Source organism: Orcinus orca, chromosome 18, assembly GCF_937001465.1.
Source record: "Orcinus orca chromosome 18, mOrcOrc1.1, whole genome shotgun sequence".
NCBI classification, from domain to species: domain Eukaryota; kingdom Metazoa; phylum Chordata; class Mammalia; order Artiodactyla; family Delphinidae; genus Orcinus; species Orcinus orca.
The window spans coordinates 31,356,262-31,381,335 of record NC_064576.1 but is presented as its reverse complement, the minus strand read 5'-3'; the positions used below and the strand labels follow the sequence as shown (position 1 = coordinate 31,381,335).

The 25,074-nt window shown below is 38.4% G+C and overlaps 1 protein-coding gene across 3 annotated transcripts in view; it reads right to left on the bottom strand.

The window, feature by feature from the left end:
* KLF12 (KLF transcription factor 12) overlaps positions 1 to 25,074 on the bottom strand; it is a 450,263-nt gene that overhangs the window by 241,751 nt on the left and 183,438 nt on the right. For all 3 annotated transcript variants that reach the window (XM_004284271.4, XM_049700997.1, XM_033414043.2), the window contains exon 3: positions 6,059 to 6,148. In XM_004284271.4, the coding sequence (XP_004284319.1) occupies positions 6,059 to 6,148 (90 nt within the window). The remainder of the gene's footprint in view (positions 1 to 6,058; positions 6,149 to 25,074) is intronic.

The following is a 25,074-nucleotide window of genomic DNA, read 5'->3' as shown; positions in this document are numbered from 1 at the left end:
CTGGCCCCTGTTCCCAAGGTAGAGGGGGTAATAATGAGGCACTATGGAAGGGAAACGCAAGTGGCATTTTTACAATGCCTTCTCGTGCTCGTCTGATAGTCATTAAAGTAACACTGTCTTACTAAGCCTTGACACACTGATGTATATTAAATCTTCTATGTTAAGTTAAACATAGTCGTTTACTGAGGAAAAAGAAGTTAGACGTGTTGTGGAGTGTTTTTCTCTAAAGCCACTGAATTTTAATGTAACTGCCTGTCTCCAATCAGCACTGCATAGCACACATGTAGGTTCAGCTAAAACACTTGCACCTGTTTCTCTTTGTTTATCAAACCTAAGGATTGGCGGCTTTTCCAAAATGGCACTTGTCTCGAAATCTCAATTCTGCCATTGACACTGGCTCCCACTTACAATAAAGAGCATCTGAATTGATCGCTCTTTGTTGAGCTCTGCCTAAGCATCAGCTCCCTGCGCTGGGAGGCTGAGGAATAACGAGAAACAAAAAGCATTAGCTCTGCTCTTAAGGACGTGACAATATAGTCGCTTTAACGGCGCTACTTCTCCTTGATACAGAAATGTCTTCAACACCTTGCTATGAATGTCCTACTGAACGGTTTGCAAAAGCACTGCAAGCCTCCAGGGGAAAGAACCATTATTCTCTTTTGTCCTACCTCTAAAATTAGAGCGCTCAGAGATCTCTGGTCCGACCAGGGCTGATATTTTCTGCTAGGAAGCCATGGAACCATACCTATCCGCTGCCATACCTGTCCCCTCCCCAGCTCCCGGGCTGTGGTAAAGCGACCTTAGGCCGTCTCCCACTGTGTAACACAGAGGGGTCTTTTATCACCCAATTACCAACTGCTCGGAACACTTAAAATGGGCAGAACATCCCATCTCCTTCTCTCCCTCAGCCACGCTATTGTCACCTCCCTGTGCCTACAAGCCCGCGGATCAGGGCTTCACCTGCCTCTACAAAGAGGAGAGAGAGGAGGAAAAACCAAGGGCTCCAACACCCTTGTGGCTGGAGGAAGGACTCAGGTCCGCTCCATCCCTGTGGCAGACCCCTCAGGCCTTAGAACACGAAGAGCGAGGGTGACTGAGTGAGGAATGATTCTTTCCCATCTCCCTCTGACGCCTACGTATTTTTCATATTTTTATTGAGAGAGCTTTTTTAAACATTTTATTTTAAAGAATTTCAAACATATATAAGATTAGGCAGAAGAGTTAAACAAGCCCCCTTGCACCCATCATCCAGCTTCAGTAATGATGGAACCATGACCAATCTTACTGCATCTCTATCCCCATCCATTCCACCCTCCCCTTTTATTTTGCAGCAAATCCCAGACATCGAATTATTTCATCTGGAAATATACCAACAAGTCTTTAAAGTATGTGAACTCAGACTCCTTTTTTAAAAATTATGGCCAAATAGCATTATCACACCAAGCGGTATCACTTCTGTGTTAAAATAATAACTGATTTCTGGCTTCATCATTCTATTTTTTTTTATTTTTATTTTTTATTTTTTTGCAGTACGCGGGCCTCTCACTGTTGTGGCCTCTCCTGTTACGGAGCACAGGCTCCGGACGCGTAGGCTCAGCGGCCATGGCTCACGGGCCCAGCCACTCCGTGGCATGTGGGATCCTCCCGGACCGGGGCACGAACCCGTGTCCCCTGCATTGGCAGGCGGACTCTCAACCACTGCGCCACCAGGGAAGCCCCATCATTCTATTTTTTTACATGATAAAATCTAAGCAGAATTTGCAACGTTTCTCCAGATATGCTTAAATAAAAATTAAAATAAAAAAACAAAGCTTAAGATTTACCTGAAGTCCTCTCTTAGGATTATAAATTAATGCAGATGTTGAAACCTCTACTAAGTACCTATGAGAACTGCAGCAATGGAAAGTGAAGCAATGGGGCCCTTTATAATCCTATTGTTCGTCAAAAGGAGAACATTTCTTGAGCACCCACCACATGCAGTCAGGCCCTTGTGAGGCTGGATGGTTCGCTCCACCTCCCAGGCGAGGAGGAACAGGTGGACAGAGACAGCTGAGGAAGCATCTTAACTCAGGTCTGTCTCACTTTAAAGTCTGTGCATTTCTACTTCCACACACAGGCAGTTTCATTGCAGTATCACTCTTAGACTCATCACTGGAAATGCTTTCGCTCACTCCATGCCTGTGACCAGAATCAAAGACCGTCAGACTGAATTTGGAAGGTCTCGTCTCTAACATCCCCACTGCACAGATGAAGACACAGAGGCCTGGAGATGGGCAGTTCCTTCCCAATGCCATTCCAGCTAGGGAGCTGCAGGGCCAGGAGTAAAATCACGTTTTATGTCTTTGAAGTGGTGCTTGTTCTCTGCACACCGCCTTACCTCTGGGTTTACAAATTCTAGCATTCCTCTCCCTGCTTTAGTCCTGGGCTCAGTAACACCTTAGAACATCCCAAGGCTGAGAGCACACTTGAGAAGCTCTTAGAACAGCAGGACACAAGCACCAAAGGTCACAGACAAAGTCACTCCACGCTGTGCCCCTGAAGTATATCACAAGAGCACATGACCTTGCCACGGACCACGCGGCAGCATGCGCTGTATTACCAAGAAGGCTGAAGAAAACTTAGGTCACATTTCAGGAGACTGCAACAATGATCGACTTCAATACCACAAAACTAAGGGTTCCAAAGAGAAGCAAGGCACACAGAGACGGTCTGAATTAGCCACTCTTATCCATCCAGTTCACATGGCTACAAGACGAAGACTGCCACCAAAGGGAATCTATTATTTCCAATATTTCCAATTCTTATTTTTATGTTCACAACAACCCTATGAGGTAGACAGAGCAGGTTTATAAGCAGCTATTGACTAGTTTCATATTTTGCACCATGCCAGTTACAATGCCTGGACAAGTTTAATAAAGCACGTATTTTCTGAGCACTTGCCAGGAACTATGAGAAAAACACAAGGGATAGTTCTTGCCCTCTGAGAACTTAGAATCTGATTAAAGAGATGGGGCCACGTACACACCACGGAACTATTTAGAGGAAGAGGCAAGGCAGCCAGAACTCTTCAGAGAAGAGAAAGCAGAGTGGCCAACCTCGGCCTGTTCCACAGTCTTTCTTTAAGCTCTGAAATGTGCTCATCCAGTCCTGAATTCCTTGGAGAGGAGGGGGCACATGCAGAGACCAGCTGACAGCCGAAGACCTAAGGGACTATTTATGACAAAAAAGAGGGAAGGAGCAGATGCCTTCATGGTGCCCTGAGACAGGAGGTCCATGTAAAGTAGCAGATCTTTACAATACTGCCTGTAGCCTGAAAGGCAGACTGACTCTTTTTCCCCTTAACGCTGATGGAAGAGTCTCAGAACTAGGTTTCCACAGTGATTAGAGAATCCCACTAACGCGCAAGCTTCAGGCTTTCCCATTCATTGTTGTGATGCACAGATCCATTTCTATAATGCTTTGTTCACTGTAACTAACATCTCATCTTTTTCAAAAGCCCATAATCACACATGCGATGATTTTAATGTCACCAATATGTTCACATTTTCTTATGAAGAATCAAACTTCAAACAGCCTTTAATACTCAATGAGGAGAGTTCTGTAAGACGGAAATCAAGAAATCTTCAGAATCCTAGCACTCCTTACCTAAAAGTAGTTCTGAGATTCTGAAATTACACAGTATTATCACCCATCCCATCACCCCAATAAAAAACTCCAGTAAAGGGACGAAAAATAAAGTTCACTAAAATTCAAGATTTCAGCTGTTTAAAGAAGAGTTGATTTAAAGTATTACAAATGACTAAGTACAAATTAATTGTATTCTATAAATAGTTAAATCATAATACATCTCATTCAACACTGTGGTCTGCTTCTCTTAAAGCTTTGCTGTGAAAGAGAACAAAAGTTTGCGTGTCATATACTTAAGAAAAGTATATACGAGACTAAGGAAAAGAATAAATGAAGTTTCTATTCCCCTCCAACACACACATTCTAAATTAGGGTTAAAGTACCAACATCGGCTCCATTCACAAAGAAGAAAACGGATTTTAATGAACAGGCATTAAGTAAAACCTAGAACCTACAATTTTTCCTGTCCCTATTTGAGGACAGAAAAATACTTTCTATAAATAATGTGACATGAGTTTCTTATTCACACTGTAAAACCCCTGGGAATATTGGCTTTTGTTTTTTGTATACTTAAACCTTTCATGCAAACCTTACCTTAAAACTGAAAAATGATAGTAAAGGAGAGAGAAGTACCTAGATGTTCTTACAGATTCCCAGGACTGGTGACAACAATGCACTATTCCTGGCTTTGCCTAATAGCCCAGGTAACATATTCTGACTGGTTTTCTGTACTTTTTTGCCTCCCTCCAACATGTACGACTTGAACAGATTTACTGTTATTTAAGTTGAAGAACATACTGTGAAATAAAAGCGACATTGTGAAACATACCGTTTTCACTTTTCCATCAGGCTGCCTTCTCCAAATAAGATGTTACAGTCTGTATGTTTTGTTAAACTTAAACACAGGGTATGTAGGAATTTATTTTATTAAACTGATGCTAATGCATTTAGATTAAGAAAACAGAACTCCTAAGAAATAAAACACATCCTTCTGTGGTATGGTTAAAAAAACAAAGGTAAAGAACTACTTAGTTTGGAGGATATAGAGTTTAACTTGATGAGTGTCAGGCTAGAAAATCCAGGTGAACACATGATTTTTTCTGAAGGTTTGTCTACAATGAACAAGCAATTATTAATAACCAACACATAGTCTTTTCTTTCATGATGCTCTACTGCCTAAGTTTGGGGTTGAATCTCTGTGACTCAGTCATTATGTCACGCAGACTGTGGGGTTATGTTCTCGGTTGACATACTCCACAATGTGCATTTCAGAGCTACCACAGTCTACGCTGAACATAAAGATGAAATGATATGCTCTACGTGATGGGGGTCTGTTTCAGACACTGACTTACACGGAAGAGAAATATATCATGAGATGCCATACACCCTGCCACATAGTGCTCAGGAATGGGGACGTTACTGGAGAACCCTCTAAATGCAACCATCGAGATCCCTGCCCTCGAGTGTCCTCATTACAAAACAATTTTGGTACATCAGTATCCTAACCTCTTGAATGGGGTCCCAGAGGAACTCATGCGTACTGATTGTTGTAAGAGTGAGAGTTTATTAACACTTAAATTTGATTGCTCAATTACAAAACACTGCTAATGTTTTGTTTTGGTTTTTTTGAATAAGGGATACACAAATAAGATTAAGATGAAATATGTATTTAATTGATGTCCTTTTTGCGGTCACGTGTACTTGCCTCTGTGATGCTGTTTTAGTAAGACAGGTAGGCAGTGCTTTCTCCCTTAAATACAAAAGGTGGTCAGCCAATGCTGCAAGGAATCACATCGCGGTGATTATGATTTTTACTAGTGAAGCTACAGATGTTAACAATTATAAAATCACCCACATCGTTTTAAAAAATCTAGCTGTGTTCTTAAGTCCTTACACTTTCAGTAGCCATAAACTGTCAATTTGGCTACGTTATTGCTCAATAAGCTTTCTTTTGCTTTTATGTGCTTTTCAAACTCACTGACTATCAACTATAAAAAAGGGTAAAAACAAATGTCAAAAGAGAAATCTATCCAAAAACAGTAACATTCCCATAACTGTACTCTGTAATTTCCTAACTTTGCAAGAACCAAACTATCTTGACATTGAGGTTGGAGTCCCATCTTATTTTTTTAATACTTCCTCTGCGAGTTGGATTTGAATTAGTTTTCCAAAACATTCACCAATTTAAATAAAGCCGTATGGTCACTATGCCTTCCTAAATTCAAGAACTTATCTTTTCTGAGTTAGTAATATTTGAGGTTGCAAATGGGTGAGAATCAACCATGGTCTCAGATGATTTTTACTCAAGAGAGAAAAGCTGAAGCAACTGAAAAATCAGAAGTGTTCTGCAAACCTTAGAACACTCTGGAGGTAAACACTGCCACTCTCTTAAAGAGAAGGGGGTGGGGCATCGTCGGAAACTTCTGCTTACCCCTTGTTCAGATTCCAAAAGCTCTGTTTTGACTCTGACTGCCGGCATCCCATCAAGCATTAACATTCTGTTCTCAAGGGTGTTGATATTCTGAGAATAAAAAAGAGAGAGAGGGAAATTCAGCTATAAAGCATTCAGAAGAGGACAGCTAGTAGAGTCTGCCTTCATTGTAGTACATTTAGTACTGCTAACCTAATTTTTTAACAATATAGTATAATTAAAGGAGAACATCAGCATAGCCAATTATCCCCCCATGCTGAACTTTCATTTGAAATAATGACCAAGAACTTGAATTAATCAGTCTGATTCTATGACCCCTGGGTTGGAGGTCAGACGGTAATAAACTGAAGTAAGGCAACCTTACGTTAATTTATACGGGGCCGGAATAACTCATCACACTTGCAATCGTGGAAGGAAATACCAGGCAAGTTTCTTTCTTCCTTAGCTCTGGAGGTTGTACTGTATACAGAAATCCATAAAGGAAAAGACAGATCAAAATAATTTATATACTCTCATACTACTGTCAAAGTGGAAATAACTTTAAATACAAGATACTATAATGCTGGAGAGTGAATTCCGGTATCATGGTATATCTGATCAAATGAAAATTTCTACCTTTCAACGGCAAACATCTGCTTTAAAAACAACTAACATAAGTCTTGGATTAAGAGCGAATTCTTAAGCTGAAGTCATAATCAAAGAATAAACGACAATTTGGTTTCTGTTCCAGTATATGTTTGCCTCCATTTAACACCTCTTGAAGGGAAAACCTTACTTCTATTGTGGTGCAATAGAATTTCAAACATCTATAAAAAAAGATTAAATCAGGGTTATTTTTTGACTAATTTCCACAGCTTCGGGGATTTTCTGAAGTCAACAACCTAGGAAGGGGAGTCAGAAAGCCACACATCAGTGCTTGCTTCAGGCCAAAATCAGGCTCCTGCTTTAAAATATGTTGAGAATGCCAACTTTACCCTCAAACACTGACTAAACCAAGAAATTAAAATGACTAAGTCTGACTGAGTTTTTAGACTAGTGTCTTTGCTGTTATAGAATGTAACCACATGACACTAAGGTGGTCTTATTAAAAGAAAGAGACATTTCTAAATGTTTTGCCTACATGGTGACAAAGGTTAAATATCACTTCTAAACCTTCAGGTTTTCGCCATTCATGGAGTTGCTTTTCTCCCCAACAGACAGTTAAATAAAAACAACTCTCACTTCAACACATCATAAATTAAACGTTTTTATTACCAAATAATACCAACAGAGTGCAGTATAGTGAAGCTCTAATTATTTCTCCCATTTCTTGACTCTCCTTTTTGTTTAAGAAAAATACTCTGAGAAATAAAATGTATGGGGCTTCTTATCACAAATATTTGCTCAGAGAAATCAACGGCAAGAAGAAAAAGCAAATTTACGCTAGAGCTAACTAATGAGCATTTAGAAATCCCATGCTACCTAGTCTGTTAGGTAATAAAAAGAAGAAAAATTACTGTCATGTTCCTCTCTTAGAAATGTACAATATTATTAAAACTGGCAGGATACATCATTGTTTTTACATGTTTGCTTTTGACTTGTCCATATTTTGGGGGGGGGATTTTTGCATCCTAATAGCTTAGAACAGAAGGAACTATGGCATTACTGGTGAGCTCAGTGCATTTGTTCCAAGCTTAAAATCCTTTCGCGGAGGCTGGTGGGTTGTTTGCATATCAGGCATGGACCTCAAATCCCAATGTGTCACTTGCTTCCATGCTTGGAAGCAGCCAGCTTGGTTTGCTACCTCCCAACCTCAGGAAAGCCTTCCTGCTGCCAGCAGCCCTCAACTGCCGGGCCTTTCACAGCAGCATGGAATCCACCCTAACAAAGCCTCCCGTAGGCTGTTTGGTTGGTAGACAATGAAGGATGAGTTGATACTGCTTCCTACCCTGGAGGAGGTCTTGCCCAGATGGAAAGGGAAGAAGATGCCTTGCAAAGGAGGGGAAAAGACAAAGAGCGATTCTGGAAAGGCAGGTTTAATGAACTGTTAGAATCTGATTAGAGGCTAATGTCCCTTTTAGTGCTTTGTACCAATTTACAGCTGATAGACTTCAGCCGTTTTCCTCGCTGGCTGTGATCAACCCATTCATTTAAAAAAAAAAATGCAAGCTAACCAGAGTCTTTGAAGTTAAAAACGGATAAATCATAAAAAGCTGACTGGGTTCACATGCTATTTAGTACATTTAAATATCACTGTTTGCATTATAATTTTTGTTGTTGTTGTACTGGAATAATTCTAGATCGTTAAAGACAGGGTTACACTTCAGTTTCCTATAAAAGTGAAATAATTAAACACATTTTCAAGCATTTTTTTAAGAAATGAAGTTTGCCCGGCAAATATTTCTCTTTCCCTGATTTTTCCAGGATCAGCATAGCACACCCATAATAAACACCATAAATAACAATGTTCACAGCTAAGGAACCCAATCCTTAATTATTAAACTCTTGCAACTAGTGCAGGTTCGATCAGTACATATGCCTGAAAGTTATACTGTATATACATGAAGCATATTAATCTCTGCATTCCTGATTCTGACCTTGTTTAGCCTAAAGAGAAGGGCCGAGCATCACACCATATTCCAGACCATCCAAGAAGGTGTGTGGTTTTTACGGAGCACATGGTAACTATACAGCATTGAGGACATAGTCCTTGGAACAAAATATCGACAGATTTATCTCTCTAAGCTAAAAATCAGATACATACAATCTCAACGGACTTCAGACTTTAAATATGTAATAAACTCTAATAATTTGAAGTTGCTGTCAAACATATCTTGTCGTGATCTTGATCAAAACGCATTTGCTGGGGAATCCAATGGCTCAATTGATTCCCAAGAGGTAAATAAGATTAGTCATCCATTTTAGTAACATGGTACTCTCTATGTTGTAACAAATATTTTGATATTATACAACCCTACATAATTTATGTATATGTGTTTATATTCATGTACACGTATCTATACACTTATGTTACTTATTTCATGAGTAAACTGTATCAATTACAGACAAATTTATCATCAGATTTATTAGCTGGCTGTTGATCAATTACACGTGCACTGGGTGAGAACGGTACTCTGGATACTCCTATTTCCCAACAAGATTTGGCAACACAGCAGTCCAGCTGATAGTAGCTCTCCCAGTCAAAAGCAGTATAAACACAACTGTCAAGAGACCTTCAAGATGGCGGAAGGGTAAGACGCGAAGATCACCTTCCTCCCCACAAATACATCAGAAATACATCTACATGTAAACACAACTGTCATCAATCCTAGCATCTCACAATATTTTGAATGGAACCTGCAGGAAGGAAAAGGACTGATGCTCAATAATCCTCTCTCATAAAAATATAGAATGGGGGGGACTTTCCAGGGCAACTACTACCATCCGCCCTCCTACTCCCAGAATGCAGGTCTCTTTCCTCTCCCTCCTCCAGACCGTGCGTCATCCACTTTGCACAGGTGGGGTAATAAAGAGCCAGCTAGTCAACATTCAACAGACCAAAGTTTTCAACAAGGCTTCCCTTCATAAGCCAAAAATATCTACTGGGATTTGTTCCGATTTCTCAAGATACAGGACATATTCACTTAAACATATTTCCATCTTGAATCTCCATGTTTGGCTACAGGTAATGAAAAATATGAATTGCCCTCACCCCTACCCGTGTTATGTTCAACAGCGATCAAAGGGACATTTGAGAAGCAATTCAGGATTCACTGCATCAAGCTGATTAAGGCATGTTCAGAAAAGATTCTTAACGGGTTATAATGCAGGCATACCAACTGGTTAAAAGTATCATCCTCTGAGTACTTTTTCCTACAGAAAAAGCAGAAGAATCAGATTATAAGGAAATTCGCCTTTTGCTTGAAAACCACTTCATAAAGAAGTCAATCTCTCCCCTTTCTTGACTCACTTCTACCATAACAACAATAAAAACCAACAAAAATAACAATTGTTTTCCAAGCCTGTATGCCAGTTCAACCAATAGGTCCTTTCTTCAGAGAAAACATAAGTGTTTTATACTACCCCCAAATTTGTGCTGAAATGCAAAAGAATGAGTGAATCCCTGCTCTTCATAAGGATCGACACACCTAAGAGATTAGAATTATGCCCAGCCAACAGTTTCCATTATCTATTGTTATGCAACAATAGGTAGCATAACACAGCTACCATTTTATTATTATCTTGCTAACAAACATAATAACAGCACCTACTATTTGCCTATTTACTATGGACTAGACCCTGTGCTAAGAGACATGTACTCATTCAGTCCTTACAGCTACCCAAGAGGTCAAGGCTTTATTATCCGAAGATGAGGCATCTGAGACACAAGGAGGTTAAACTGTCCAAGGTCACACGATTAGTAAGTGGTGCAGCTTGATTCCAAACCAAAGGAGCCTGAGCCCAACCAAGCTAAGCTCCCAACCACTAAACCCCTCTCTCCCTTCCTCTCCCTCTCCTCTCTCCATCTTCCTCTGTGCGCTCCCTAAATCGACGTGGAAAAAAACATGAGCACCTTACTGAAGGCCCCAACAGAGGAGCTCTGGAATCTCAGTCGATGGCTCCTCTCAGGGCTGAACTGATTTAGTCACTGAAAGGAATGCGCAACTTCTGGTCACCGGTGAGTATCAACAGTTTGGGGAATAACAATAAGAGATCAAATAAGCCCCTGGTTTCAAAGCTATTTCACTTATTTTTTTCTTTAAATCAATCTTTCAACATATTTCCTTAGCTTGATAAGATGATACATTCCTATCCTAGAAACATCTCATAATTAATTTAGCAAGTCAGTCCCATCCTGAGTTCAACATCCAGAAAAATCTATGGTAATCTCATCTGCTACCCAGTGTTTTGAAAATATTCATATCCTAGATGGCTCATGCGATATTTTCACAATAGTTTCAAGTACTTGGATTATACAGGAACTTCATCTTCGACCTTTTATACTCAAAAGAGATACATTCGGGCCTCACATTCAATTTATAAGTGCTTAGATTAAGTGTAAAATTATATTTTTCTAAACTCACATACCCTCACACTGGTAAGTCAATTTTGTAGAGGGCATATGCGTCATTAAAGTACCTCTGATGGTACAAAATAAATATCAGTTGAAATGTTGACTTTGCCATTCTGGCCCAGGCTTTCATCTTCCCTTGCTTTGCAGCACAGGAGAGTGGATATCACACTGATGATCATATTTTACTGGGAGAACTAGAATCCAAACTATAGACCTACTGGGACTTGCAACTTAAATCCCCTTCAGTGGTTTCAATGATCCATATACACATTATTCTGAAATATCTGTCATCAGTCTCAAAAACAAAACCCTTCCATAATCACCTCACATTGAAACATGGAACTGTGTCTTTCATAAGAATTGGTAAAAACTGCACATGCAATGCAGCAACTTATATTTTCCTGATAGCAGGAATCATTGTTTTGGGGTTTCCCTGGTGGTGCAGTGGTTGAGAGTCCGCCTGCCGATGCAGGGGACACAGGTTCGTGCCCCGGTCTGGGAAGATCCCACATGCCACGGAGCGGCTGGGCCCGTGAGCCATGGCTGCTGACCCTGCGCGTCCGGAGCCTGTGCTCCACAACGGGAGAGGCCACAACAGTGAGAGGCCCGCGTACCACAAAAAAAAAAAAGAATCATTGCTTTCTATGTTGGTAAAGTGCTAAATTACCACAACAATGGATCGTTTACACTAATAGTTTTAGAAATGTCAACTGAGCTTCTAAATAAGTCTTCCACCCCAGCATTAATACAGATTGTAATAAAAATTATTTTGTCATTCATATTCTGAAGAGCTGCACACACTTGGGGGTCATGAGTGGGCCAAATTTCTCCTTAAACACGCAGTGACGGGTCTCTGCTATGGCAGTCATCTCATTCTATCCGTGCCACATTCATGAACCATGAGGCACTACAGGAGGTAACGGGCAGAGCCAGGACTGGAGAACAGAAACCAGGTCAAAAAATCAGGCAATTATCATGGCAAGAGACGTGCCAACTGACCACCAACCAAACCCTAGAGAGGGAGCACAAAACTTCAGCTCAGCTGAGCAGATATTAACATCCCAGGGAGAGATCAAATGTGTAGGAACCGGTATCAGGATGGGCCAGCAAGTGGTCTGGATGTCAGGTAAAGTATAAGGGAATTATTCAGTCATAAAAATGAAGGAAGTCTTGCCATCTGCAACAACAATGGATGGACCCTGAGGGCATTATGCTAAGTGAAATAAGTCAGACAGAGAAAGACAAATTCCACATCTCGCTTAGAGGTAAGATCTTAAATGCGCACACGCACACGCACACGCACACACACACACACAAAATACCAAAAAAAAAAGAGAGGGAGAGAGAGCTCATAGATACAGAGAATAGACTGGTGATTGCCACAGGGGTGTGTGTGTGTGTAGTGAGAGAAGGTGGTCAAAAGGTACAGATTTCCATTTATGAAATAAATAAATCATGGGGATGTAATGTACAGCATGGTGACTCTATTAACAGTATATGTCAATTATAGCTCCCACCTCCCCCCCAAAAAAGAGGATGAGAAAGAAAAGAGAGAAGTGAGTTCAGTCCTGGAAAAGGAAGTCAGAAACAAGATTCTTTGAAGGGAGCAGGGCTAGCTGAAACTAATTCTGGGTGCCTAGCCCCAGGAGAAGCCAGAACTGGGTAACAAATGCAGACAAGAATCAGAGAGCTAGCCACGTGCCCAAGCCCAGGCACACACATGGGCACAAAAACCAGGCACCAGGAGGCTGGGCAGAAAGGCCGATGCAGTACACAGGACCCACACATGGACAATTACACTTGCAATACAACCACAATATGACCACAGGATCTCAAAATTTTTAAAATAATTATACAACAATTATAATAGCAATATACCCATAACCATATTCCAACAATGATAATAACAGTAACTACTATTTACTAAACACTTACGTACCAAGTGTTGTCTCATGGGCTTTACATTTGTTATATCACTCGTTCATTCAAAAAATACCTACTGAGTACCAGGCACTGTCTCGCTATTTAGGAAACATCAGTGAACAAAATGGGGAAACTTACAGAGTTTCATTCTTTTCTTTTTTACTACGTCCATTTCAGACAAGAAAGTTCAGGTTCAGAGAGATTAAGTAATCTGCCCAAGGTTATGAAAATAATCGGCAGTCTAACTCTGGGGCTAATACCTATTTTCCATTGCTACCTGGGATAGAGATTCTCAACTGCTCGGTACTCTGACATTGGCTGCAAAGTTTGGATGAGCCCAGAAGTGTCCAAGCCACTCTGGCTAGTGTACTTCAAGCTCCTGTTATATCAAAAGGCTGGGAACCAGGGCTGAAGTGGGAGCAGCAAGGCAAGGGCAGGCTGATCACAGACACACTGAAGGGAGATGGTGTTAAGGTCATTATGGAGTCTTTACCCTGTCCTATAGTGGGTACCTCTAACTATTTACCCAATGTGCCTCTAACCAGTTACCCAACCCTGTTTTCCACCATTCTGCTCAGGGTACATCTCAACCATGTGAAAAATGCTCTCTCCTCCAGGCCTCTGTATATTCGATTCCACCCTTGTATTCATCACTACCTGACAAATTCTTTATCTGTTATTACACTAGAATGTAAGTTCCAGGAGGGCCATGACATTGCCTTTTTGTTCATAAGTCCCTATCCCCAAACTTATAACTGTGTCTAACACATGCTATGTGCTCAGTAGATGTTTGCTGGGCTGATGAAAGAATAAATGTAAATAAATCTAAAATCAGTTCATTCCCTGGGTTCACCTGACCCAGGTGATATAACTGATTGTTGAGAAACAGATGGCAAGAAGAGCATAAGCAAAGTCGTAGGGCAATGAAATTCTCCATGTTTGTGAACAGTAATAAAGGATTTCATGTGGCTGGAACACAGGATTTATTGGAGGAGAAACTGGAGATGAGACCATATAAGTAACTTGGTGTTAGGGGGCAAAAGGTCTTATATGTTATGGTAATTCATTCATTCATGCAAAAATGTTTCTTTAATGCCTGCAATGGGCTAGCTGCTAGGGGCCCAAGTGAATAAGAGAGAAAGATTCCCTATCCCAAGAAAACTTGAGGTAAATGGGAAAGAAATGTGTTTGGGTATCACACAGCAGGTGATGGGGCATCATGAAGCAAAAGCATAATGTGTTTAAGCTTTGTGTTTAGAAAGCTAGCACTGGACTTGCTTTGGAAGATGGCTTATAAACAGATAGAATTTGATGCAGAGGGAAGAGCCACCAGTTCACAGGCTACTGCAACAACTCAGGGGAGAGCTGGGGAGAGCCTGACCCAAAACAGTGGCAGTGGGAATAAAGAGGAGGAAAATTATTTGAGAGAGAGTACACAGGAAGAATAAACAGCTTTTTTTTTTTTTTTTCCGGTACGCGGGCCTCTCACTGTTGTGACCTCTCCCGTCGCGGAGCACAGGCTCTGGACGCGCAGGCTCAGCGGCCATGGCTCACGGGCCCAGCCGCTCCGCAGCATGTGGGATCCTCCCGGACCGGGGCACGAACCCGCGTCCCCTGCATCGGCAGGTGGACTCTCAACCACTGCGCCACCAGGGAAGCCCATGAACAGCTTTTGATGACTGACAAGAAGGAGGAAGTGTGGGGTAAGAGCTGAGAGGATTGTCAAGGATGGCACTGATTTTCTACGTTGTACATGAAGCTTGAGGCAGGAAGCCCAGCAGGAAAAGCCAAACGTGTCATATATTCCTCCAATATCCCGTAAAGGACCTATTGCACTCTGAGATACATGAATATTTCAGTATATTGTTTAATTTCAATACATTTTTGCTTACTCAGGATCTGTTATGCATCGAAGAAAATTCCTCTCAAGCTGAGTACATTCGAATATTATAACAGATACTAATAGAGTCAAATTTATTCAAACTTGGAAACACAGGTTTGGTTGAAATAAGGAAAAAACTATAAATAAAGAAGTCATCTTCTTAGCTGCATTTTTAAGACAAGAATTAACTCTGTCTTCATTATCATTTTTCCCGGGATTTATCATTTTACAGACTTCCATGGTTATCAAAACTTAAAACAAAATAAATATTTGCCAAAGTACAAGTTTAAGAGTATTGTACATTAACATATTCATCGCTGTTTCCCTTTATGAAAAGTCATTTGGATAGTAATGAAAAAAATATGCAGAACACTGAATGGAATATGTAATGAAATAACTAACATCACCGGTCCTCTGTGCCTGGAGACAATGAAGATTACTATCAAAAATAAAGTCATTTATTTTCTGTAGGAAACAAAGGAAATGACTATTGACCTATATTTCCACCTTTCCTGACCTACAATGATGTCAAGTGGCTCCTTATCAAACCCAAAATGGATTATCTTATTAGAACACGAGCTGTTGAATATGTGTCTCCTGTACAGCCTGAAGAAATAGCACTGAAGAGTTGGGAATATGCAAAAAAATTTTGAGGAGAAATAAAAATCCAAGTTAACTTTTTTTTTAGTTAGAACTATTCTAATGAAAACAAAAAGAAAAGATCAACCTCATGGGTCTCCTCAGTGGCCAGAAAAATATGTAAACCGGTAAACTAGGTCTTATATTCAATGCCTTCCTATTTTATACATATTATTTAGTTAAGATTTTGTAACAAATATAAAATATCACATTCCTTGAAAACCCTAGGCATGATACTGGTTTTAAATGTATGTTTTGAAAAAGTAAAGCTAGAACAAATGACCTTTACAGTTTATTTCACCTAAGAAGGATTGTCAAAGCATGTGAAAGCGCTAGGTAGTGTTCGTCCTGTTATTAAAAGGTGTAACAAAACTGCTTTAAAAAGACTATATCAAAAATACAAAGGTGCAATTGTTTGCACTGCCTGGACAATCATGTAAGACACATCACTGGAATGGCCTTTCCCCTCACTTTTTTCCTCAACACTCTGGGTCCTGGGACTGCAGTGGAGAAAGACATTAGTAGTTGGCTGCCAAATGGCCAAATGCATTGGCTCAACCCAAAATGTAATCTGTCAGCTTCCAAGTATACCCACCTCTAGCTGTGATCTCTCCAGATTCCCCAAATGATGTCTTTAGTTGTAATAATTAAATTTTACGTATAATCCAAATCCTGTACTAATTTGACATTTTTATTGGCAATGCTATTTATTACACATCTACTTTCATTTTATCTAATACCATCTCCAAGAATTCTGACGACTTTATCTTTTACCTTTTTAAAAGCATTCTATCTTCCAAGTCTATGCTTTTTTTCTGTACACTTTCATGACTATATAGAAGTGTAAGTTAGAATAGAATATTGCCCAGAACATGGGCCCATAACATGGGTTATGACCTTCTCATGGTCTCAGTTTTCTTATCTGTAAAATGCAGATAACATTCTATCTCACAAAATTATTTTACGGATTTGATGAGTTCATGCACGTAAGATACTTTAGCACAAAGTATTTTATATTAATTGTTAATATTAAGTAATTTTAATTAATAGTAGTAATGGTTATACTATTTCACCCATTCTACTAAACTTACTTTTAGGAATGGATGTCCTAATCTGATTTTTGACTCTTTGCAAAACCCTCTTGGTTTTATGTGTGAGATTTCTCTATGTGAACTATTATAGAACTAGAATGGAAATGGTAGATTTGATAAAAATACTAATGAAAGGAATTGATAGAAGACTGATCTACACAATTAACATATATTTCTCATGATGCATGGCAACAGTGAACTATTTTATCTGTTTAAAACTGTGAGGATGAACACCAATAACAGAGACCCAGCTCACCTCTCCATGGATATCTCTAGGACAGTTAATATTCTCCGACTGCCGGGCACAGCCGTGAAGTGTCTGATAGCCCTTCCTAGCAATCAAATGTTATTTGATGCAGTGCTCAAAGCCTTTTCTATGGTTCCCCTTCACATGATTACCCACAAATACACTCTTTTAAAGAAGGATATTCACTACCACAACATATTCTCTGTAGGAGAAGATACCTACAGAGTGCCCTGTTATTTGAGCTGTGGAAAACTTGCAAAATTATTTGAGGAAACCAGAAAAACTACATAGGAGGTAAAATAAATCCAAGGGGCTAAAAATTTAAAATCTGTCTGTATTCAGGGCAATACAATGCCAGTGATATTAACACCGCCATGCCATTACCCATGCTGTTGTCACCCTGAATGACTTTCCCCCATCTCTGCACCTCCCTCATTTTATCAACCATCTTTATGCCTTCTTAGAATTTCTATAAGGGGTGTGTGTGTAGAAAAATTAAATCTAGGGCTATTTTTTCCCATAAGCGGTACTTCTAAAATTCTAAAATGCGACGCAATGCAATTCAGAAAGGAAAATTTATTCAACAGAAATCTGAAGCACACTTTTTATTAAGGAATTAAATAACTACAGGGCATTTACTCAGGCTTTGTTACTTCCTCCAGCCTCTTAATAAACCTGCCCCATAAAACCAGAAACAGTATAATTTTCAATCTGTATAACTTACTGTATCCAGGAAGTTTCTATTACCTTTTTCTGCTACTTCACAGTCAGTATGTCTAAATTAAATTCTGCTCATAGAGAGAGGAAATAGGTTCTGTTAAGGAAGTCCATTGTCATAACTCTGGTATTCTTTTAGACCAGGGCTTTTCAACATCTGTACTACGACATTTAGACCAGATAGTTGTTTGTTCTGGGGGCCTGTCCTGTACATTGTAGGACGTTCAGCAGCATCTCTGCCTTCTACAACTAGATCCCAGGAACATTCCTTCACCCCCACAGTTGTGGCAATCCAAAATGCCACCAGGGGCTTCCCTGGTGGTCCAGCGGTAAGACTCCGTGCTTCCAATGCAGGGGACGTGGGTTTGATCCCTGGTTAGGAAAGTAAGATCCTACATGCTGCGTGGTACGGCAAAGAAAAAAAAAACCGTGAGAAATGGCCAAATGTCAAGGGAGAGGGGCAGAGGAAGGAGAAGCAAAGGAGGGTGCCCCATCTAATAAGCACTATTTTATAAGTATTGATATTATGAACTCATTAGAAAAGAATCTTAATTTTCTGTTGAATTATATTGCCCAAGAGTACAGATACAACCTGAATATTAAAAGAAAATAATATCTGATTATAAAGAATATTTACAGTTTACCTTAAAATACACCTAACTGGGAAATGAGAAACATTTTACAAGATGGCTTTACTATTTTGTTCGAATTTCTTCTCCTCTTTCTGCATATCCAAATTTTCCCGCTAAACAAGGGCAAAAATTCCAGAAAGGAGCTGCAAGAATTTGCTCATTAGTTCAATCTACGGCAACTGAAAGAAACCTATAGGGATTTCAATATTAATATAACAACGCAAGGAAGATCTCTCACCTCATTCCTAGACATGGCCAGTGAGTATCTACCAAATTAGCCTAGAAAACCCCAAAAGTAAGAAACTGTAATCACCTAAATGAATATGCTGACTATGAACTGAAATATAAACCTGTCTATATTTTCTCAATTGTGTTAGTAATGTTACCTTTTAAGTAACAATTCAATATACCCTTGTGGTAATACAGGAGTTAGTTCCATCTAGTTGTACCGGACCAAACAAATTTAAGTCATGACCAAGGTTATGTAAATTAAACGGCCACAATGTCCCTGCTAAAGAAGAAGAGGAAGAGTGTCTTCTCCTGAAAATGAAAATTTTTGAGGGCTAGTAGGTTCTTAGAGCATCTCACTGCTGATTCAGAGTCACAGGAATAAAAGAAGGACTTCTTTTTAGAAGGTGGGAGAACATGCTGGAAAGCAAACCACAAATTCATTTCCATTAGGATACACACAGTCTACACCTATGATGCCTGGGTAGCCACTAGCTATATGCAGCTATGGAGCAGCTGAAATGTGACTAGTCCAAATTAAGAGGTGCTTTATATATAAGATACACACTGGATGTGGAAAACTTCGTATGCAAAAGAGAATGTAGAACATCTCATTAACTTAATTGATTACATGTTGAAATGATATTTTGGTTACATTGGGATAAATAAAATATATTATTAACGTTATTTTTAAAATTTTTAATGTGTCTAGTAGAAAATTAAGAACTACACATATGGATTTCATTCCATGCCTACCGGACAAAGTCCTTCTATGCCATCACTTCAATAGACCTCAACCTCTACTGGGATCATGGTCTTCCCTCCAGCTTCTACCCAATCCTTTTGGGAACTGGGGTAGGGGCAGGGTGGGTAGAGAAGTGAGAAGTTTTGAATGTCATAGAATTGGAGGAGTGTCACTGGCCTTTAATGCCCGGGGATGCTAAAATTCCTCAGTGCAGGAGTCATCCCCGTAAAATGAAGAATTCACCTACCTACAGTTGTGTCTCCATTGAAAAAGGGGCAGGTGATATAATCGGCCAGCCAAATGGCAGCAGCTAATTGCTGGAACCCAACTTTGTATTTTCAGCTCTGACTTCTTTTACTTAAGACTATATTCCAACTGACTGGTCAACATCTCCAATTGGACATTCCTTGAGTAGGCCATGATTTACAAATCCAAACCAAATACAGTGTCTCTGATCTCCATACAGTCCTTCCCAAAAAAAGGAAGGAAGGAAGGAAAGGAGGGAAGGAGGGAGGGAGGGAACAGGAAAATCTTACTCTGCTTAATGAACTGTCCCTCAAGGAATGACTTCATAATCAACCCTGCTTCTCAGGCTAGAAACCCTTCACGAACCGTGCTACCAGAACCCTTAGCCATCACAGCCAGCCTTTACTCTCAGTTCCCATTACTCTTTGTCCAATAAGTGACAGTCTTGCTACACCCTTCTTCTACTCTGTTGCCAGAGACATCTTGGGACAGAGGGGAAATATTCCCCTAACTAGGTCTAAGGCTTAACTAACTTAAACTTAGCCAGATCAGAGGGAAAACTTCCCTGATCTTTGATGGTAGATAAAATGTAAGGTCACAAGGAAGCCTTAGAAAATTTGACTTCATTTTAAGCAAAAAGGGTGAAATAAGGGAAAAATAATAAATTAAGTATATTAGTACATAAGAATTAAAAGTGACTTATAAAGCAGTTTAAGTATTATATATGATTACGTATGGTTACATATTCTATATGTGTCTATATATAACACATGTATATGATTATGTACTAAATGTATAATATATATAATAAATTTACATAATATATAATTAGCATGTATGGTTATTTGGACTAAAAATAAAGAGATTTATTTTAGTCACAGTATTTTTCAACACAATATCAGATAAATGCTATCTTTAAAAACAAAAATATCTCTGCTAGATTTTAAAAGGACAAAAAAAATGGTAAAGTTTATCTTGCTAATAACTACATGGTTTATTCCTAAAGATCGGACCATGATGACCCATAACCACATTTTGAATGCATAAAATTACTGGAACAACTGCCTCAGATACTGCAAAATGTAGGTTTTTCTTTTAACATTAACTTGAAAGCCTACTAAACTGAAAAAAGCTGGAGATACACAAATGGAAGAGAAACATCAAGGCCTACTAGTATCCTGGTAAAAAATAATGAAATTAACAGAAAATGCTATTCTAAGAAAATGACTGAACAAGCACATACTTAAGCATGTACAACAGTGCCCTGCTTATAGTATTAAAAGAACCAAAAGGAATCAATCTAAATGCCAAACCACAGGTAATTGGTTGAATGGACTACGGGACATACAAACCAGTGAATAATATTTATTCACTGAATTTATGATATGCAGCTTTCTGTCTTAAAGTAGATGAATGATCATAATTAAGCGAAAAAGAAATGACAGAAGAATATGTTCCTGTATCTTTAAAAACAATGCTTATAACAGACAGAGAGATAGACAGAGAGAAAAGTGGGGTGGGGGGGAAGGAAGGAAGAATGGGAGGGAGAGAAGGAGGGAAGGAGAGAGGGAGAAGAGAGAGCTAAAAGGATATACATTTCAAAATTGGACCTGACAAGACATTGACTGATTTTCTTCACATGTTTTGACCAATTTTCTCACTTTTTATGAATTTCATATATTATCTGTGTAATTAAAAGAAATAATTGGGCATTCAAATTTTGAGGTTAAAAAGAGCCAAACAGGTTAAAAGAAAAACAGATGGGAGAAATGAGTTTTTAATCCAGATTAACTTTCATAAAGTATAAAAAAGTCATATCAATTTTCTAACAAGGAAAGTACACACACACACAGAGCTGCATGTATATTTGTGCTGCAGTTAAAATTTAACTACTACAAATCTAAAAAACATATGTAGGTGAAATTGAAAGGAACTTACTGTCTAAGTTATATTTGTAATCGACTCACTGAATTCTGTTATATTGCTTCAAGTGGGATATCAACTGATATTTGCAAATATTTTTTATGCAAAATCTATAATCTTTTTAAAGTTCTATTCAATTCCACAAAAAAAAAAAATGGGCACATTATACTACTATCTGAGCTAAGAATTTAGCATCCTGAAAAAGGAAACTATGTGCCAAATATTTTTGTTTTTTCCACTACATTGAGCAGTCAGTGAGTGTATTTTACAAGATTTTAGTCTTACGGAAAAATCAATCCTTTCTGTTCTTGTCTGAAAAAGTACTGGAGCAAAAAGATTTATACTTGTCAGGTTTTTAAACAAAATATTCTATCTTATAATAACCACAAACTACTATACTCTCTGCCCTTTGTGTAGATCTCCCACTTCCCTGGACCTTTAAATGTTAAGGCCACATTCTCTGATTACATAACAATGTTGGAATTGTTATTTGAGAAAATTCCTAGAGAGTTATGAGGAAAATAAATAAAAGAACTAGGTTCTAAACAATGCAGTTTTGGAAGAACTAAAAATAACCTCAGGGACTTTCAGTTTCCGGTCCACCATGTAAGAAGCTTAAAGTCATCAACCCACCATGACAACAAGTAAAAAGCTCAATAAACAGACACCACAACTTCTGTTAGATCCATCAGAGAAGTAAGGTCATAAGGCAAACTGCTGTTCCAAAAACTGGAAAGACAAGAGGATGCAGAGAACCCCAACTTGCCAGAGCAAAAGCCCCTGAACCAAAACCTCTTTGGGAAGCAGTGCTCGGGTAGAGAAACCTGAACTGTAATTGAAGAATTAGTGGAAGCTCAGGATAGACAAACTGGAGAATTAAAAACTCCATTTATAGGGTGTCCACACACTTTTTGAGTTTTATTCTCTGGGAGTTGTACCATGTCCTTACAGTGAATATTGGAGAAAAATCCTCTAATACTTCCATCAGGGGGAGGATTTCCATTTGAAAAACATGTTGGAGCACTAAATTCTTCTTAACAAGAACTTCCCTTAGGAGAAACTCTTACCAAAGCCTAACCGGCTGGGTCTTATAAGCACCTAACCTACCTGCAGGGAGGGGAATACACAACTCCAGCCCCCTCTAGCCATCCTGTCCCAAGTAAGGGGATGGGGAGGACTCAGAAGCACCGGTGATTTACACAGCCGAGAGGCATAGGCTCTCCAAAAGACTAAGACCTGACCATAGCACTATACCTTACCACTAAATTACTAACAGCCTATTAACTGTAGTTCATTTTATCCAGTATCTCATGTCTACCTTTCAACAAAAAATTACAAGGGTTATTAACAGGCAAAAAGCACAGTTTGAAGAGACTGAACAAACATCAGAACCAGAGTCAGATGTGACAGAATGTTGAAATAACCAGACCAGGAATTTTAAAAACTACAATTAATATGCTAAGAACTTCAATTTTAAAAGTAGACACATGGAAAAACAGATGAGTAATGTAAGTAGAGAAATGGAAATGCTGAGAAAGACTCAAAAAGAAATACAAGTGATCAAAAACACTGTAACAGAAATGAGGAATGCCTTCTATGGGCAGACAAAGGAGAGAGGAATCAGAAATATATTTTTTATTATAAGGTACTTTGCATTATCCATGACACAGGACAGTGTTATTTAAAAGTGGACATGGATTAGTCATCAACATATATCGCAAACTCTAGGGCAACTACTAAAAAAAGTAAATAAAGAGATATAACCAATATACTAAGAAAGGAGAGAAAACAGAATTATATAAAATATTCAGTTAAAACTATAAAAGGTAGAAAAAGTGTGAAAGACAAAAACAAGAACAAAAAGCAATGGCAATAAATAGAAAATAATAACAAATATGGTGGATATTAATCCAACTGAAATAATTACTTTACACATTAATGATATAAATACACCAATTAAGACAGAGTTTGTCATAGTGGATCAAAAAAATAAGACCCAACTATACGTTGTCTATAGGAAAACCAGTTTAAATATAAAGACATATAGGTTAGAAGTAAAGGGATAGAGGACGATATACCATACTAACATTAATCAGAAGAAAGCATAAGTAGCTATATTATTTCAAGCAGATCAGACTTCAAAGCAAGGAAAGTTATCAGGGATAAAGAAGGACATTATACAATGATAAAGGGGTCAATACTCCAAGAAGACATAACAACCCTTAATATGTATTTGTCTAACAAAATGTCAAAATATGCAAGACAAAAACATAGATAGAACTTCAAGGAGAAATAAATGAACCCACCATTACAGTTGGGGACTTTACATCTCTGTATCAGAAATGAACAGATCCAGCAAACAGAAAATCAGTAAGGACATAGCTGAACTCAAAAGCACCATCAATAAACTGGATATAATTCATATTGTAGCCTACTTTATCCAACAACAGTAGATTACACATCCTTTTCAAGCTCCCACGGATCATTCACCAAAATAGACCATACCCTGGGCCATAAAATACACCTTAATTAGTTTCTAAAAAAGAAATCTTACAAGGTCTACTCTCAGACCACACTAGAACTAAACTAGAAATCAGTAACAGAAAGATAGCTGGGAATTCAAAATAACACACTTCTAAACAGCAAATGAGTCAAAAAAGAAATCTCAAGAGAAATTTTAAAACATTTTGAACTAAATGACAATGAAAATACAACTTATTAAAACTTGTCGGATGCTGCAAAAGAAGTAGAGGGACATTTATAGCACTGAATGTATTATAAAAAAAGAAATGTAAAAAATCAATAATCGAACATTCCACCTTAGGAAACTAAAAGAAGAGCTAATTAAATCCAAAGTAAGCAGAAGAAAAGAAATAATAAAAATTAGAGCAGAAATTAATGAAATTGAAAACAGGAAATCAATAGAGAAAATCAACAAAACCAAAAGCTGGCTTTTTGAAAAGATGAATAAAACTGGTAAACCTTTAGCCAGGCTAACTAAGGGAAAAAGAGAGAAGACTCAAATTAATAATATCAGAAGCAAAAGAGGAGACATCAATACAGATCCCATGGACAATAAAAGAATAAAGAATATTATGAACAATTCTATGCTCACAGATTTGATAACCTAGATGAAATAGATCACTACCTTGAAAGATACAATCTGCCAAAACGCACACAAGAAGATACAGACAATATGAATAGGCCTGTATCCATTAAAGAAAAAAATGTTTTGCTGGGTTTTTTTGTTTGTTTGTTTTGGTTTTTGTTTTTATTTAAGTATATTTGCCATATATATTATATGTTACAGGTGATTGCACAATTTTTAAAGGTGTAGTTATAGTTATTTATAGTTATAAAATGATATAATTTATAATTAAAATTTTTAATTTAATAACTTAATTAATTTTAATAAATTATTTATATAGTTTTATTATAAAACTATAAAACATTTATAGTTATTATAAAATATTGGCTATATTCCCTGTGTTGTACAATGTTTCCTTGTAGCTTATTTTATACCTAATAGTTATCCTTCCAAAACTTAAAGTACCAGGTCCAGATAAGTACACTGGTGAATTCTACCAAGTATTTAAAGAAGAAATTATACCAATTTTCTATCCTCTTCCAGAAGACAGAATCAGAGGGAAGGCTTCCTAACTCACTGAGGCCAGTATTACCATATTACCA